Source organism: Salvia splendens, chromosome 5, assembly GCF_004379255.2.
Source record: "Salvia splendens isolate huo1 chromosome 5, SspV2, whole genome shotgun sequence".
In the NCBI taxonomy this organism is placed as follows: Eukaryota; Viridiplantae; Streptophyta; class Magnoliopsida; order Lamiales; family Lamiaceae; genus Salvia; species Salvia splendens.
The window spans coordinates 40,757,983-40,773,450 of record NC_056036.1 but is presented as its reverse complement, the minus strand read 5'-3'; the positions used below and the strand labels follow the sequence as shown (position 1 = coordinate 40,773,450).

Sequence of the window (15,468 nt, the reverse complement as noted above, 5' to 3'; positions counted from 1 at the left end):
AAAATCAAATTCATAAATAATTCTTTCAACAACAAAATCAGGATAGTATAAACTATAAAGAGACAATCATACGTTCATTTTACTACATAATGCATGAGCAAATAGCCATAATAAAAAAATCTCATTATCCTGCAATATCTTATCATCACCTTGAAAACAACTTTACAGTCAAAGGAATGTATGTAGCTTTCACTTGCATGCCTAAATGGAATCACTTTTCTTTTAGGCTAATATATTCCATTCTCAATTTCTCATTGCTCAGCTGCCTCTGCTCACTCTATCCCTACTTCCCACTCCAGCTAGGTTCCAATCACAGATATATAAAAATACTAACTTCGTCCCAAGTTAATTGAGATACTTTGGACACGAGAATTAAGAAAGTAAAGAGAGAATCAGTATATAAGTGAAGAGATAATAAAATATAAGAGATGTTAAAAGGGTTAATATTTGTCAAAAAGATGATACTCCTATATCACTTACCTTGGGACGTCCCAATAAGGAAAAAAGGGCAATGACCTATTGATAGACGAAAAAGAATCGTCTTATATTAACATTTTTTCCAGTTAAGCAAACTCAGCTAAGTATAAGAAGTCCAAAATCTTGCCTAAAAACAGCCAACCATCTAAGGCTCTAATCCATCATCATGTTTTTGGTAGAAGACAAGCATTTTTCAATATAATTTTCATACCATAATTGTCACACACATTATGGTTATATTATTGAAACGAAATAAGAATGAAAATGTACAGACTACAGAAATAAACAGATTTTCAAAATAATCTTCTACAGTATGTTCTTCAAAAATATAGGAAGGTTCCATTGTAAATACAATCAAACTGCAGGAGTTGAAGTTTTTGTCTTGAATCATATCTAAGTCAATATTACTTCAAAGAGCCTTCAAAAAATTTCAAGAATTCAGGAACATCATATGAGGTTAACAGACAACCTGGCTTATTTGTACCTTACTTCAGTCGTAAGGCGTTCCGAATTCCAGAATAGATTAGCCCCAGTGACCTTCCTATCAAGCAGACAAGGACGAGCGAGATAGCATCACTGACTTTTGCAACAAGCTTTTTGACAATTGGCATGCTGATGTCAGCCAGTTCAAGGAAGAGACTGAAGTAGTACCTCCTGCAACAGCAAAACAGTGTATAATTGAGCAGGAAGATGCGAAAAAATGGGTCCATTAAATGTGTTATAGAAAAATTCTAAAGATTGAAATCATGAAAAGGCAGCGAGAAAAAATCATCCACAAAACCATTCTTCCAGCATTATAAGCACTTTCCAGAGATACTACATACTCCCTACTAAGAGAGGGATATCTTCTTTCCTTCACGGGAAAGTTTATGTTACTAGGAAGCATTTCAGTGAAATAAGATTAGTCTACAATGTTGATTGTCAAAGCCATTTAATCATCATAAATACAAAACTTTGAAGAATCTGAATTTCCACAAATATCCCAGCAGATATTTGCAATTGGGCCATATTTCGCTTCTGGACTTACTGAAAATATACTACCAAATTTATTTTGGAATGAATGTAGAAATGAGTGCATGTATTAATATAAAACCACCATGAAAAAATATGAGCTTAGTAACTCAGCCACGCAGATAAATAACAAGTGAACGGTAAACAGAGTAGAACGTACCACCCAACCAAGGCCCTCAATTCCTTGGTCCTTTTAACAGGTACAGATATGGTATTGATATTAACATAACGTAGTGCTGATGATACGGAATCTGATCTCATAAAACTAATCTTCTTTAACCAACCAAAAAGTTCAGTCTCACTGCCTCTGGACTCAGTAGGCTGACTTTCAAGTATACAAAGGTCAAATCGGTCCTCATACATAGATGCCACTGCGGCCATATTTTGATGCAACCATTGATGCATTGCCACCTGTCAACCAGAGGCCTTTTCTTGTCATGATATGTAAAAGGAGATACAAATGGAAGCACAATAGTATTTTGGTCGTTTTGAAAACCCAGTATATACTAAACCATATCCTAGTCATCAACCCTGTGAAGTAAGAACATCATTCTCACCCTAACCACATATTATTAGCTAATAGACCTAATCTTGCTTGTTCCCCTTGTGTCACCCACAATGTGAGAGAGATCTGCACAACTACCCAGAATTTGACAGTGATCCTCAGATCCTTGTCTAGCCAATGAAGGAGTTTGGTTCATTAGGGTTTAGGGTGGGAAGATTGTCTTTGTTCTTTTTTCCATCAGAGGCCATCTTCTATTTGTACATATCATGTGTTAGTGTTTGGCCACTTGAGGATCCATTAATATTTGACAAGGCTAAGACAGGAATAAGGATCAAGTCCCTCTAGAAAGTTATTATAGCAGATGGTTCATTTATGCAATTAATTTTCGGAATAACATTTTCAACCCTTCTCTGGCTTTCAAATTTCATTTTTCCCACTTGTAAGTTGTAATTTGTAACTTGCTCGGGTCCTGAACACTATCAGAACTGTATAATGATAAAAAAAAATATTAAGTGCATTTTGTATCCTCAAAAATAAGCTGCAATGTGCAACATTCCTGTTGAGTACATGTATATGTTATTGCATCAAGACAAGCATAAATATTATTCTTCATAGGACTCAGTTTGCTTGAATCAGAAACAACAGCGATGAATTAAACATGTCCAAATATGACGTTGGCAGCATTTTGGTATTACAGACTAACCACACTTCCAGAGACTGTCGAGATAGAAAAAATGAGTCCATATGCACAGAAACCAAAAGGATGGAAATTATAACATGAAATAAAAATATAAATATAAGGCAATACCTCATTGCGTAATCTCTGAAGTGATCTGGTCGAGAGGTTACACAAGCTCAAACCAAGATTGTTCATTTCATTGGACAAGCTACTATCCACAGATATAAGCTCCAAGTACATGCTTGCACTGCCATCTGCTAATGCGATCAGCAAATCTTCTAATATGGCTACTCCATGTTGGATGAACAAGGTAGAGTTATAGTAGCCACCTTTCCTGTCAATGCATAAGTAGAGGTACATTGGGGTTTTTTTTTGGCCATGGTCATACTCATATACTTTATGTATGTTTTGTTTATATAAGTTGCTCCTTGCAGCGCATGTTCAATTCATTCCCCTAACTTCTTTCCTTATTCTTTAATCCAAGCCCTAGTATGGATTCGGAAGTCGTGCCCTCCCTTTCGAATGCAGGTTTTACAGATCTCATATTTTGGCGCACTCATGGAAGATTCTGAAGGTCCCAATACGTTGTAATTCCTTCAAGAAAGGCTTTCTCGTCTTACACCATCATAATATCTTTAGGTTATTTATTTTGGTGCATCTTCTCAGTCATTCATTAATCCATTCAGTGGATCTAAACAAGATACTAATCAAGTACAGAGAATGGAAGATTCTGGGAGGAACAATATTATATGAGTTAAAAGTGAAATGCAACCAAAGTGAAGAAATGAGTTGGCAAAAAATACAAAGCGAAGGAGCGACAAAATTGCTCTCAAACATAATTATGCTCCTTTTACCTGGAAAACCCAAATTTAAGGGCATATACCAATTCTGCATATAGATCCTCCTTGCCTGACTTTCTGATATTTTGAAATATGCTGTCATATCTATTCAGCTTACTTTCGGCCAAAGAAAGAAGGTCCTGACAGAGAGAACATTAAAGAAATTATAGTAATGGAATACATCTTAATTCATTTCATGTACTTTATACAACTTGTAGGGGAAACATCACATAAAGATACTTTGTCAGGGTTTCTCGAGATGAGGCGAATCTCCTCTTCAAGCCATGCCATGAATAGAGGGCGGCAGCAGTTTTGAACAGTTTCAGCAAAGACAGCCAAAAAGTCATTTCCAGACTTTTCAGCAGCGTTCACAGAAATATTGGTCACCTGAAGGCCAAATTTCAATTTTTTTAGTGGTGAAGGTAAAACGATATAGAAATAGTGGCATAGAAAGGAAAGAAAAACAATGTAGCTTGGATAAACCTTTTTCTTTATTTTCAAGGACGGGTACATGCTCTATGGGTGCTAAGATAGTGGGGAAGAAGTAAATCTAAAAGGTCCCTTCTCACACTTCCAATGCTTACCTTCTACCATTACTTCAGAAGAAAAGCTTAAGCTCTAAACTATACAATATGATGATTATGAAAGCAGTAATACAAATTTAAAGCAACACTACGCAAAATGCTTACCTCTTTTTCAAGCCACTGAAATGATCTCCAGAGAAGTCTTATTCTAGGACCTTCAGAAACAGCATACAAGCTTGAAGGCTGTGTTGCCTGGTTTAGTTCAAGTTTCCCACTGTTTTCACTAGGATTTACCCCATCACTAAGAGTTGATAATGAATCCATTAGCTTGCCTCTTACAACATCCCAGGCAAACTGCAACCAAACCTCATCATCATTTGTCGCTGAACTGCAATTGAATAAAACAGTACCTCAAAAATAGAACTTATAATTTCAATGAATAAGGTGCTTCTATCATCTTATACATATCGATACTCGTCAAACTGTGATGATATGTCATCCACTAACCTTCCTTACCTACCCGAGGAGGAAGAGCTTTCAGGGATCACGTCAAAAGGTGGCACACTTGTTTGAGTATTAAATGGATATTTCTCCTGAGGAACTACTCCAGCCATATATGTAAGGCTAATACTTGCCAAAAGGAGGACTTGATCAATGAATGGGACCCAGTCTGAAGTAGTTGCAGCTGCAGCTACAGCACCAACGTTGGCTAGGGCATTCGAGCAATAGCACCTGGTAGTCTTCCGCCTTGGACTTCCATTGAGGATTTTTTTTTGAGGTGCAATGATTCTGCAGGAAGACAGCGTACTAACTTTTTTACTTCCAATAGGAAAGCCCCTGCAGTGGAAATTAAGAGACAAACTGAGCAGTTCAATTAAGCAACAGTGAGCCTCCTTGCTTAAAAAAGTTTAAGATCTTTATGGAAAACCTAGTATTTTAAATGTTTACTCTTTTGGAATGCAGCCACAAACCTGCAGATATTACACTACTACTATGATTGCAAGGAGATCAAGTTTATTGATTTTTGTGAGGCATAACTTGCATGCACTACGTCATTACTATGATTGTTAAAGGTCAAGTGGAAAATATGACTTCTAGAAAAGAACATATACACCGGACAAGGTAAAACTAAAGCAGGTGATGAATTTAATCAGCATAATAAGAATTAAGAACTAAGTGTATAAAGTTGAAGGGCTTAATGTGCAGAGTTGGCTAGGTTGGCTGAAAGACTGACAAGACCGAAGCAAATATAAAAAGTATCAAGATCAACAGTAATTATATAATACGACAGATATAATAGTCTTTATTTGCCCCTGCTAAATAACAGTAATATTTGAAATTATATGCATTCAAGCCCATAAGGCCATAAGTCATCTTATGCAGTCCCATTGTTCTTCCTTCTTTTTGTTCTTCTTTTAGCTTTGTTGTCTTGAACTTTCTCAGTTCTGGTTCTCATTCTTCTCGTTATACATTGGAGAGAAACTACATAGTACTTGCCTGAAAGTAACCCCGGCATCTAAGATCTATTTTATAGTTTTAAGCCAGTTCAACGAGATCACAATAAGAATAAAATTTAAGTAATCATTATTGTTATACTTGTAAAAATGAGGTTCATCCTTCCAACTCGCTACCATGATGTTGATTATCATATAAGACATCAAGCTATGGGTAAGAAGGTCAAACCTTTTGGCGGGGTGATAAGGAACTTTTGGCAGACAAGACCACTCTTCTAAGAGAGTGCCACGAACTTGCAGCTTGACATGGGGTGGAATGGCTGCGTATTCTGCCATTTGCAAGGTACCATACACGTGCTCAATACGTCCTCTTTGGGCTTATGGACACCATAGAAAAGGCTCGATTTGCTAGATGCTTCAGATTAGCACCTAAAAGAAAAACCAATATTCTGATGTTGTTCAAATAACCATAAAGAGTTATAATACACGCAAAACACTGATTCTTATACATTAAAGACTGCATTAGAAAATCTATCCTATAAAAGAATTATGAGTAGCTGAGTAATTAAACTTACAACAAGATACCATGTTTTCTTCGTTTTACATGGGGTGAAAGAAATAGCAACTGACTGTTCACTTTCCTATAAAATATTATCATTTTGGCTACCAGATAGCTGAACAGGAAACAGTATCATACACTTCACAATACCTAGAAGGGGTTTCAGCTCAAGTGTTTCAACATTCTTCTACCCTTTAGGTCTATAACACCATTTCCAAAATAATCAGTGCAAATTGCGTCAACACCACACAAAGCATAACATAAACAAGTTCAAAGCGTGTAATGTCAATTATAAGCAATGTGCGAAAATACGGTTCATTCTCCCCAACCAAATTTCCAATTCCAAATCAGTAAACTGCACACAACAATGCCACTGAGAGACCAACGAAAAGAAGGCCACGTGACATAATAACACCACAACACAGCTAGAAAACTCCAGTATTGCTCAAAAATAAGTAAAATCTATCACACTAGAAGAGCAATTCAGCTCTACGTTCATTCATGGAAATCTAAACCCCCAATGGCGCTAGTTCATTCACATTAGGTAATAATAATTTCAAAAGAAATTGGCGTTCAAATTCGGTGAATCTGGATTGGCAAGTGATATGTATATAGAGTGAAAAGTCAACGAAAGGTTACCAGAAACGAAATTCAGAATCGTCAAACATGATACAAATTCAAGAAGTAAAGTAGTGAGGAGACATAAAAGGTTTTGAGAAAAAAACAAACAAACAAATGTGGGTAAATAGCAGAGGTGGAGGAGAAGAGGATTGGGAGTGTGCGAACCTGATTTTCCACGTGAAGATTACTCTCTGAAAATGAGAGAAAATGGAAGGGATAATACCCTATACTCCTATAGCGATTATTAGTCAAATGACAAATCTACAAAATAGCTGAAAATGTAAGAGCATCCACTACGCGTCCCGAGCGCGGCTCGCGTTCCGTCCCGGAGGGACGGTTCCGCCGCGGGACGCGTTGCAACCCTCATCCCGTCCCGTAGCCCGTCTCAAGCCCGTCCCGTAGCCCGCATCCGCCGGACAAGGGACGCGCCGGCCCGTCACGCGCCCGGGCGACGTGGCCACGCCCCCGATGCATGCGTGACGCCCACTCGCTGGCCAGCGAGTGGGCGTCGTCACGGATGACGCAATAATTCATTTTTTTTTAAAAATCGATTTTTAAAAAAAATCGAATTTTAATAAAAAAAAAATTCAAACGGTAATGTTACCGTTAATTTTTTATTTTCTTTTTTTTAAATTTTATTTATTTATTTACTCTATAAATAATCTTATTGCATACTCATTTCACACACAAACACACATCTATTTCTCTCAAATCATCTCTATCACTTCAATTTCCATCTTAAATCAACTCAAACAAATTGATCCTTTTGAGCAAATGCGTCAATTAATGGAACAATCACTTGAAGAATATCGACGACGAGAGGCGGAGGAAGCCGCGCCACCCCCACTACGCTCCCGGAAGTACATCAATCGGAACCGGGAGGAAGCCGTCGCACGGTTAGTACGCGACTACTTCTGCGATAACCCGATTTGGGGAGATACCTACTTCTGTCGCCGTTTCCGCATGAGTAAACCGCTATTTCTCCACATAGCGAATACTTTGCGCGGCCCCCGAAGAGTTCTTCCGAGAAGGGTTCGACGCGGTCGGCCGTCCCAGCCACACGACGCTGCAGAAAATGTACTGCAGCCATCCGTCAACTTGCGACTGGACAAACGGCCGACATATTCGACGAATACTTCCACATCGAAGACACCACTGGGCGCATGTGCTTGCTCAACTTCTGCAGAGGCGTCCGGGCAGCCTTCAGTGACGAATTTCTCCGGAGGCCAAGCACGGACGATTGTCAGTTCCTCCTCAACCTGCACGAACAAGTGCACGGATTCCCCGGGATGCTTGGCAGTGTAGATTGCATGCACTGGCAATGGAAGAATTGTCTGGTGGCTTGGAGGGGGTCCTACAGGAGCGGCCACAAAGGCACCCACCCAACCGTTGTACTCGAGGCCGTTGCCGACTACCGGCTTTGGATCTGGCACGCGTACTTTGGGGTCTCTGGCTCGAACAACGACGTAAACGTGCTCCACCAGTCCGATCTCTTTACCGAAGTTTTGGATGGTAAAGCGCCGGCCATCAACTTCGTCGCCAACAACCGGCTGTATAAAATGGGGTACTATCTCGCCGACGGCATCTACCCGAAGTGGCCGACCTTCGTGAAGACGTGCAACAGGCCTACGAACCCAAAGCAGCCTCTTTTTGCGCAGAAGCAGGAGGCTGCGCGCAAGGATGTGGAGAAGGCGTTCGGGGTTCTCCAAGCGCACTTCAACATCATCAAAGCCCCGGCTCGTTCCTGGTTCACGGAGAGCATGGTCGACATCATGTATACATGCATAATCTTGCACAACATGATTTTCCGAGACGAAGGACCCGATGCGGGAAATTGGTTCGACCCCGAATCTCCCGGAAGCTCAACCGCAAGTAGTCCACCGCGAAGTGGAGCGCATCCGTCTATACAAGAACGGTTGGCTATTCGGGCAAGGACACGCGACTCTAGCGCCCACACCCAACTCCAAGAGGATCTAATTGAGCACATTTGGGAAAACTTTGGCGGAGAAGATTAAATTATGTCATTTTTTATTTTTTTAGAATTTTAATTATGTTTGTTTTTCTTTTTTTTTTTTAAGTTTAAGTTGTACTGTTGTTTTAATTTTAATGAATTGTGTTTGTTTAAATTTAATTGGGTTGTAGAAAAAATAAAAAATGAAATTGAATGAATAGTAATTAAGGGACGGTTAAGGGACGGAGCGTTGCAGGTTCCGTCCCTTAGTTAAGGGATGGAGGAAAAAAGGACAGTGGGGCCCTCAAATTGTGGTCAAATAGTAGTTAAGGGATAGTATAGAGACAGCGTAGTGGATGGTCTAAGACTCAAGGACCCAATCCGAAGATTTCAAGTACCCAAACCCAAAAATCTCAAAAACAACTACCTGATACCCGATAAGAAAATTCAATCTAGTACTCCCTCCGTTCTCTCATAGTCGAGGCGAAACTTTTTGGCATGAAGTTTAAGAAAGGAATGTTGAGTGCGTTAAATAAAGAGGGAACATCTTTTTAGGTCCACGAACTTTGCCGAAGTATCATTTTAGGTCCGTGAACTTTGAAAATATCATTTTAGATCCGTCAACTATAAGTTAATATGATTTGAGGTATTTGAACTTTTTCGGACGAAAATGCCCTTAAGGCCTTCAAATGGCAATTTGAACAATTATTTCGCCGCTCATTTTGCGTCAAACACCTAGAGTCCAACAACTTTTTTTACTACTGTTTAATTCAATTACCATCCAAATTGAATTTACATATAATTAAAATTTGCCGTGAAAAAATAGTACATTTTTCAATTATTAGATGACCAATTATATAAGGATAGTTAATTAGGACTTAGATACTTTATTTTATTTTTTTAATCTAAACTGTAAGAACTTATTATAGGTGATTTGTGAATTATATTTAGTTTATTTGTTTTGAAATTAGATATCTATTGATTTGGATTGTCATTCGGAGTATTATTTATATGAATTTCAGAATGAGATCAATTACCATCCAAATTAAATTTAAATATAAAAAGTTGCCGTTAAAAATTGTTGGACTATAGGTCTCTGGCGCAAGAAAAGTGGCGAAATAATAGCCCAAATTGCCCTTTGAAGGCCTTAAGGACATTTTCATCCAGAAAAAAGTTCAAAATACCTCAAATGATATTAACCTGTAGTTGATGAACCTGAAATGATATTTTTAAAGTTCATGAACCTAAAATAATAATTTGTCAAAGTTTGTGGACCTAAAAAGAGGTTCCCTCTTAAATAAATATATAAAAAAAGTAAGAAAGAGAAAAGGTAGAGAGAATAAAGTACAAAAGTAAATAAAGTAAGGGAGAGAAAAAGTTTGATACATGGAAATGACTCAACCATAAGAGAATTTTCCGAAATGAAAAAATGACTCAACTATGATGGAACGGAGGGAGTACCCAGTTATCGAGTCCCAATTTTAAAAAAATCCTTTTTTTAAAACTGCTTGGCCGATTTTTTTTTAAAGGAGGATCGACGATGGTTCACCATCTACCCCCGAAGTGACTCGGACCCCCTGACCTAACGGTCGGAGGTGAAGCGTCTTACCACCGAGCTGCGCTTCGTTGCCAATGTGGGAACCAACATGTCCACCTACCTTCCCCTAGCAGGGGTCCAGCTTTTTCCTTCCCCTGGCACGGGTCCAGGCCACCAGCCTCCCCCGATACCTGGGTCCAGATCACTCCCCCGATGCCTGGGTTCAGGCAAGTGAATCCATAAGCCCCAGGGGAAATTAATCCTCAAGATGCGCCCCTCAGGGGTCGAACACGTGACCTCCAGGATAGCGCGGTATCCTTGCCTCCCTCCTCAACCACTTAACCTCCAAGATGGCGGATTTGGCGTGAGAGGGCAGCGGCGATGGGTGGGGCGGCCACTGCTTGGAACGTTGGGCGTAAGAGGGTAGAGAGAGACTACCTGACTGGAATCAACATTCAGTTTCTTTGACGTGACATTCAATTTCTCAACTACGTTATGTTAAAATCAACATTCAATTTCTTTAACGTGACAAATTAAAATCAACTACCCAACAATTTATCAATTTCTTTTGGTATGTGGATGGATTGTGGCTTGGATGTTCCTATTGCTAATGCTCTTGATTTTTTTTAATTAACGCGCTAAATGTACGAAAAACCTCTCAAGCAAGGCAACTCAAATAGTGCATATATTAACTTGTATGAATGGCGCGGTAGATCTATGGATTTCGAGTCTAAATATCAATTTTCAAATAATCCTATTACTATTCAAATTCAATGACATTGATGGAAACGAGGCGAGGCACCACTTAAGAGACAATGTTTCAGAGTGAGGCGGCGGAGACTCTTTCCCTCGACGACAAACCACTAGTGGCATACCAAAGAGCAACAATTCATGTCATCGGATTCAGTGAAACCATTGTTAGAGCATCTCCAATGGCGGCGTCAGCGTAGGCACACCGATTTTTCGCGGACGCCGTGCTGACGCCGAACCATTGCAGCCGGCGTCAGCGAAACCGGCGTCAAAATCGGCGTGCCTACGCCGATTCTTGGTATGACGCCGATTCTCACGGCGTCATTGTAAGCTCCGAATTGGCGTCAGACCGGCGGCAGAATTTTATTTTTTTAAAAAAAAAATCGAAACACTATATATACGCGCTTTGGACGCCATTTTCATTCGCACCACTTGTATTAACGAGTACTCTCTCTATCTTAATTTTTGTACAAGATCAACAACGAGAAATGAGTAATGCCGATGGTGGTGGTGGTGGTGGTGGGGATGCTGATGAGTACGAGCGTATGATGAACGAAGAGCTAGATGCCTATACGAACGGTGAGGTTGATCGATGGTTGGAGAGTTATATGCAGCCGACGGTACCTCACCCACGACCAGTTGTCCATCATCGACAAGTGGTTGATCGTGATCATGTAACTGCACATCAGCACCTGTTCACAGATTACTTCGCAGAGGAGCCGCGTTTTAACGCCAACCATTTCAGGCGTCGTTTTAGGATGAGGCGGGACGTGTTTATGCGTATTGTTAACGCTTTGGAGCATCGATATCTGTATTTCTGCTTCAGACACGATGCGGCTATCAGTTTTGTCGCCAACGGCAACCAGCATAATATGGGCTACTACTTGGCGGATGGGATATACCCTAGGTGGCCAGTCTTTGTGAAGACGCTACGCATCAGATGCGAAGAAGGCCTACATTGCGACGCGGCAGGAGTCAGCGCGAAAGGACGTTGAGCGCGCATTTGGTGTGCTTCAGGCTCGATGGGCTGCAGCTAAGGGACCAACGCGTTTGTGGCATGTCGACTGCATTGCTGATATAATGTATGCTTGTATTATCATGCACAACATGATTGTCGAAGATGAAGGTGTACAACTGACTAATTGGGCCAACGACGATAATGAAGCAGGTCCAAGCCACGGCGTCGTCGCCGCCAACGTACGAGGTGGGGTACCTCACGATAAAGAAGTCCTCCCCCAAGCACATGCCGACATGCGTCAAACGGATGCTCATATTCGATTCCAAAAGGATTTAATTGAAGAGTTGTGGGCGCGGAGGATTGCAAGGCGTTAGTTTTATTTTAATTATGTAATTTTTTAAATGTACTTTTAAGTTTTTGTACTTTTTTTAAATTAATGTACTTTTTTTTATATTATTGTACTTTTTAAAAATTTTAATAGTATTATTCAATTTTTCCGTATTTGTCTCATAAATTAAATTCTGTATGTTGCTACGTCTGTAAATTAAATTATATAATTGTTATTAGTAATGTGGGTAGGCTATGGGAGGGCTATTGCATGTCCAGTTGCATTTCCAGATGATGTGGCAGGAGGATTTTAGTGCAGATGATGTGGCAGTGAGAAGTCTATGGGAGGGCTATTGCATGTCCAGAACCATTGGAGATGCTCTTAGTAGATGTTTAGGTTTATGGGGTAGTTCAACTATTTCATGTGAATTAAATTACAGTTTTTTCCTTGTATTTAATGTACTAGTGCTTTATAAAAAAAATTTATTCACTAGATGTTAGTTTAATCGTGTAGGTCATTGGCTTGATAATTTTTAACAAACAAGGATGAAGTTTCTTGTTCGTTTTGAACAAGAGAAGATGTCTTGACTATCAGAGCATCTCCAGTAAGACTGGACGTCAAATAGCCCTCACATAACCTTCACACTGCCACATCATCAGCACTACAATTCTCCTGCCACATCAGCTTGCCATATCAACTGGACATCAAATAGCCCTCACATAGCCTTCACACTACCTATCCACATCACTAATAACAATTATATAATTTAATTTACACTCATATCAACATACGGAATTTAATTTACGAGAAAAATACGGAAAATTCGAATAATAATATTAAAACTTAAAAAGTACATTAATTTTTTAAAAAAAAGTACAATAATTTAAAAAAAAGTACAAAAATTAAAATGTACATTAATTTAAAAAAGTAAAACAAAATCACTCCTCGCCGCCGTCCTCGTCTCCGTCGTCGCCCAGCGCTTCTTCACCGTCGTCGCCGCCGCCTCCGTCGCCACCTACGCCGCGGCTATTCCCGCCGGTGTCCCTCCTCATCGCCTCCAATTCTTCACGCTGGCTCTGGAGCAATACACGAAGAAAATCCTTCACCTCGGGGTCCACCGCCGCTTGGAAGTCGGCTAAGGTCTTCACCATTTGAGCGCGCGTTTGTTGGCGCGCTAAGAATTTGAGCTCCTCGGTAGACCCGCCGAGGGGGGATGTCGAATGGACCCCCTGGGAACTCGGGGTGCCCCCCTCGCAACCTGTTGCACCCGCTTTTGGCCAACCGGGCGAGGTCGGCGACCGAACGAACGAGGAGTCGGGACCTCCTGGGCCGTCTCGGGGAGGTCTGTCGAACCACCGCTGCTGCCGCTATAATCTCCGGTATAGTTCAGTTTCTGCCTCTTTGGCCAGCCAGCGTCGACGCCTGCCCGGAATTTCTCCGACTCGTTGAGCACAACCTAGCAGTTCCAGTAGGTGAACTCATAGTACTTCTTCTGCAGATCGGGGTAGGCTCTCTCCGCAATCCTCCTGCAGTCTTCCTCTGTTTGGCCACTGGTCTGCATGCGGAGGGCGTTGGCGTACAAACCCGAAAATCGAGAGACGCCAGACCTGATTCGGTCCCAGCACTTCCGAACCTCCTCCCCGGTGCACGGTCTCCCTTCAGGGCAAAATGCCCTGTAGGCTGCGGCTATCTTGGCCCACAAGTTGACGATCCTCTGGTTGTTCGAAACGAGAGGATCGTCGCAGACACTCACCCACGCCTTGGCAACCGTAACGTTCTCCGCGTCCGTCCACTTCCTCCGGCCCCGGATTTCGGCCTCCGGATGCGACGACTCGCCGACCTTCTTGGCCTTGCCCTTCTTCTTACCCCGCCCTACTCCTTGACTTTGAATAAGAGTTTCCGGAACCTCGTTCATATCAAAACCCAAGTCCGCTAAGGAGAAGGTCTCCGTATACTGTGCATCCGTTGGGGTCGATGTGTGTGAAGAACCGGTGGAAAAATCAAAAGTCGGCCGATAGACGTTGTCCCCCCGTGCGTCCCCTGCGCCGGGGGAATCATCTGCTGCGCCGGTGGAATCATCTGCTGCGCCGATGGCTGCATCCCGGGTGCCCACCCCGGCATCATCTGCATAGGGGGCTGCATGCCGGGTGCCCACCCCGGCATCATCTGCTGCCACGGGTACATGTTGTAGTACCCGGTCATCGGAGGCCAACCACCTCCCCCAGGAGCCGGGGAAGTATGGGACCCTACCCCGGGAGTCGGGGGAGTCTGAGACCATCCCCCGGGAGTCACTGGAGTACCTTCGTAGTTGTTCTCCATTGCTCGTTATTGATCTTGAACATAAAGTAAGGTAGAGAGAGTACTCGTTAAAACAAGTGGTGCGAATGAAAATGACGTTCAAATCGAGTATATATAGTGTTTTCACAAGAAAAAAAAATAAAATCTGACGCCGGTATGACGCCGATCCGGGACCCACAATGGCGCCGTGAGGATCGGCGTCGGAACCGGCGTCATCGCGCGAATCGGCATGGCCACGCCGATTTCGCCGACGCCGGTTCTAATGGTTCGGCGTCAGAACCGGCGTCGGCGAAAAATCGGCGTCGCGATTTTGACGCCGGCATTGGAGATGCTCTCAAGGGTCGTGCAAAGTGCACTGAACAAATCACAGGGCCTAGTGCAGATTCAAAAACCAATGCATCACGCCCAATTATGTTGGACATAGAGCAACCAAGTCATTTATCAAAATTCCATCCAGACTAAAAAATTAATTATTAGTTCATTACAAAATATGACTTCAAAAGAGGAAAACTAGTACAAATTATTTAGATAATCACTTGACATATTATTACCAAAATATTTAAAACATTAAATACTAGTACCTCCTAATATTCCAAATTTTCAGATGTGAACCTATTTCGAGTGAAAAAAGAATCCAAGCCTCGGAGTCCCACACTACTTACACCCGAGCCACTTGGTTCAGAAGAAACGAGGCAACATAATATATTTAATTCAACACTCTTGCTTCCAGCTCAGCAATTACAGTGATACCCGCGTCGCAATCAAGATGCTTAAACATCGAACATCTCTCCCCAGCAGGTCAGCAGTGGTCCCACGTGTGTAAACTCCACTGCCACTTCACTATCATTAAAGCTGCTCGATATATAACGCGTTCACATTCCTACCCCTCCGAGCCTCCCATTTAACGGGGTCCCCACAACGAGCCTCCACCCGAGCCTCCGCACCTTTATAAACCCCGCGTTTGATTCCCCCTCCCA

General features: G+C 41.7%; 1 protein-coding gene across 2 annotated transcripts; it reads right to left on the bottom strand.

Moving 5' to 3' along the window:
• Positions 1-693: 693 nt before the first annotated feature.
• LOC121801808 lies at positions 694-6,961 on the bottom strand. Of its 2 annotated transcripts, none has more exons than XM_042201223.1 (9): positions 6,835-6,961; positions 5,719-5,918; positions 4,552-4,872; positions 4,201-4,423; positions 3,752-3,898; positions 3,527-3,651; positions 2,802-3,006; positions 1,649-1,899; positions 694-1,131 (listed from the first exon to the last, which is right to left on the bottom strand). In XM_042201223.1, the coding sequence occupies exons 2-9, from the start codon at positions 5,823-5,825 to the stop codon at positions 963-965; spliced, it is 1,548 nt and encodes a 515-aa protein (XP_042057157.1). In that variant the 5' UTR covers positions 5,826-5,918; positions 6,835-6,961; the 3' UTR covers positions 694-962. The 2 variants fall into 2 exon arrangements, with proteins under 2 accessions (XP_042057157.1, XP_042057158.1); XM_042201224.1 differs by lacking the exon at positions 6,835-6,961 and adding an exon at positions 6,688-6,824.
• Between the last annotated feature and the right edge of the window lie 8,507 nt (positions 6,962-15,468).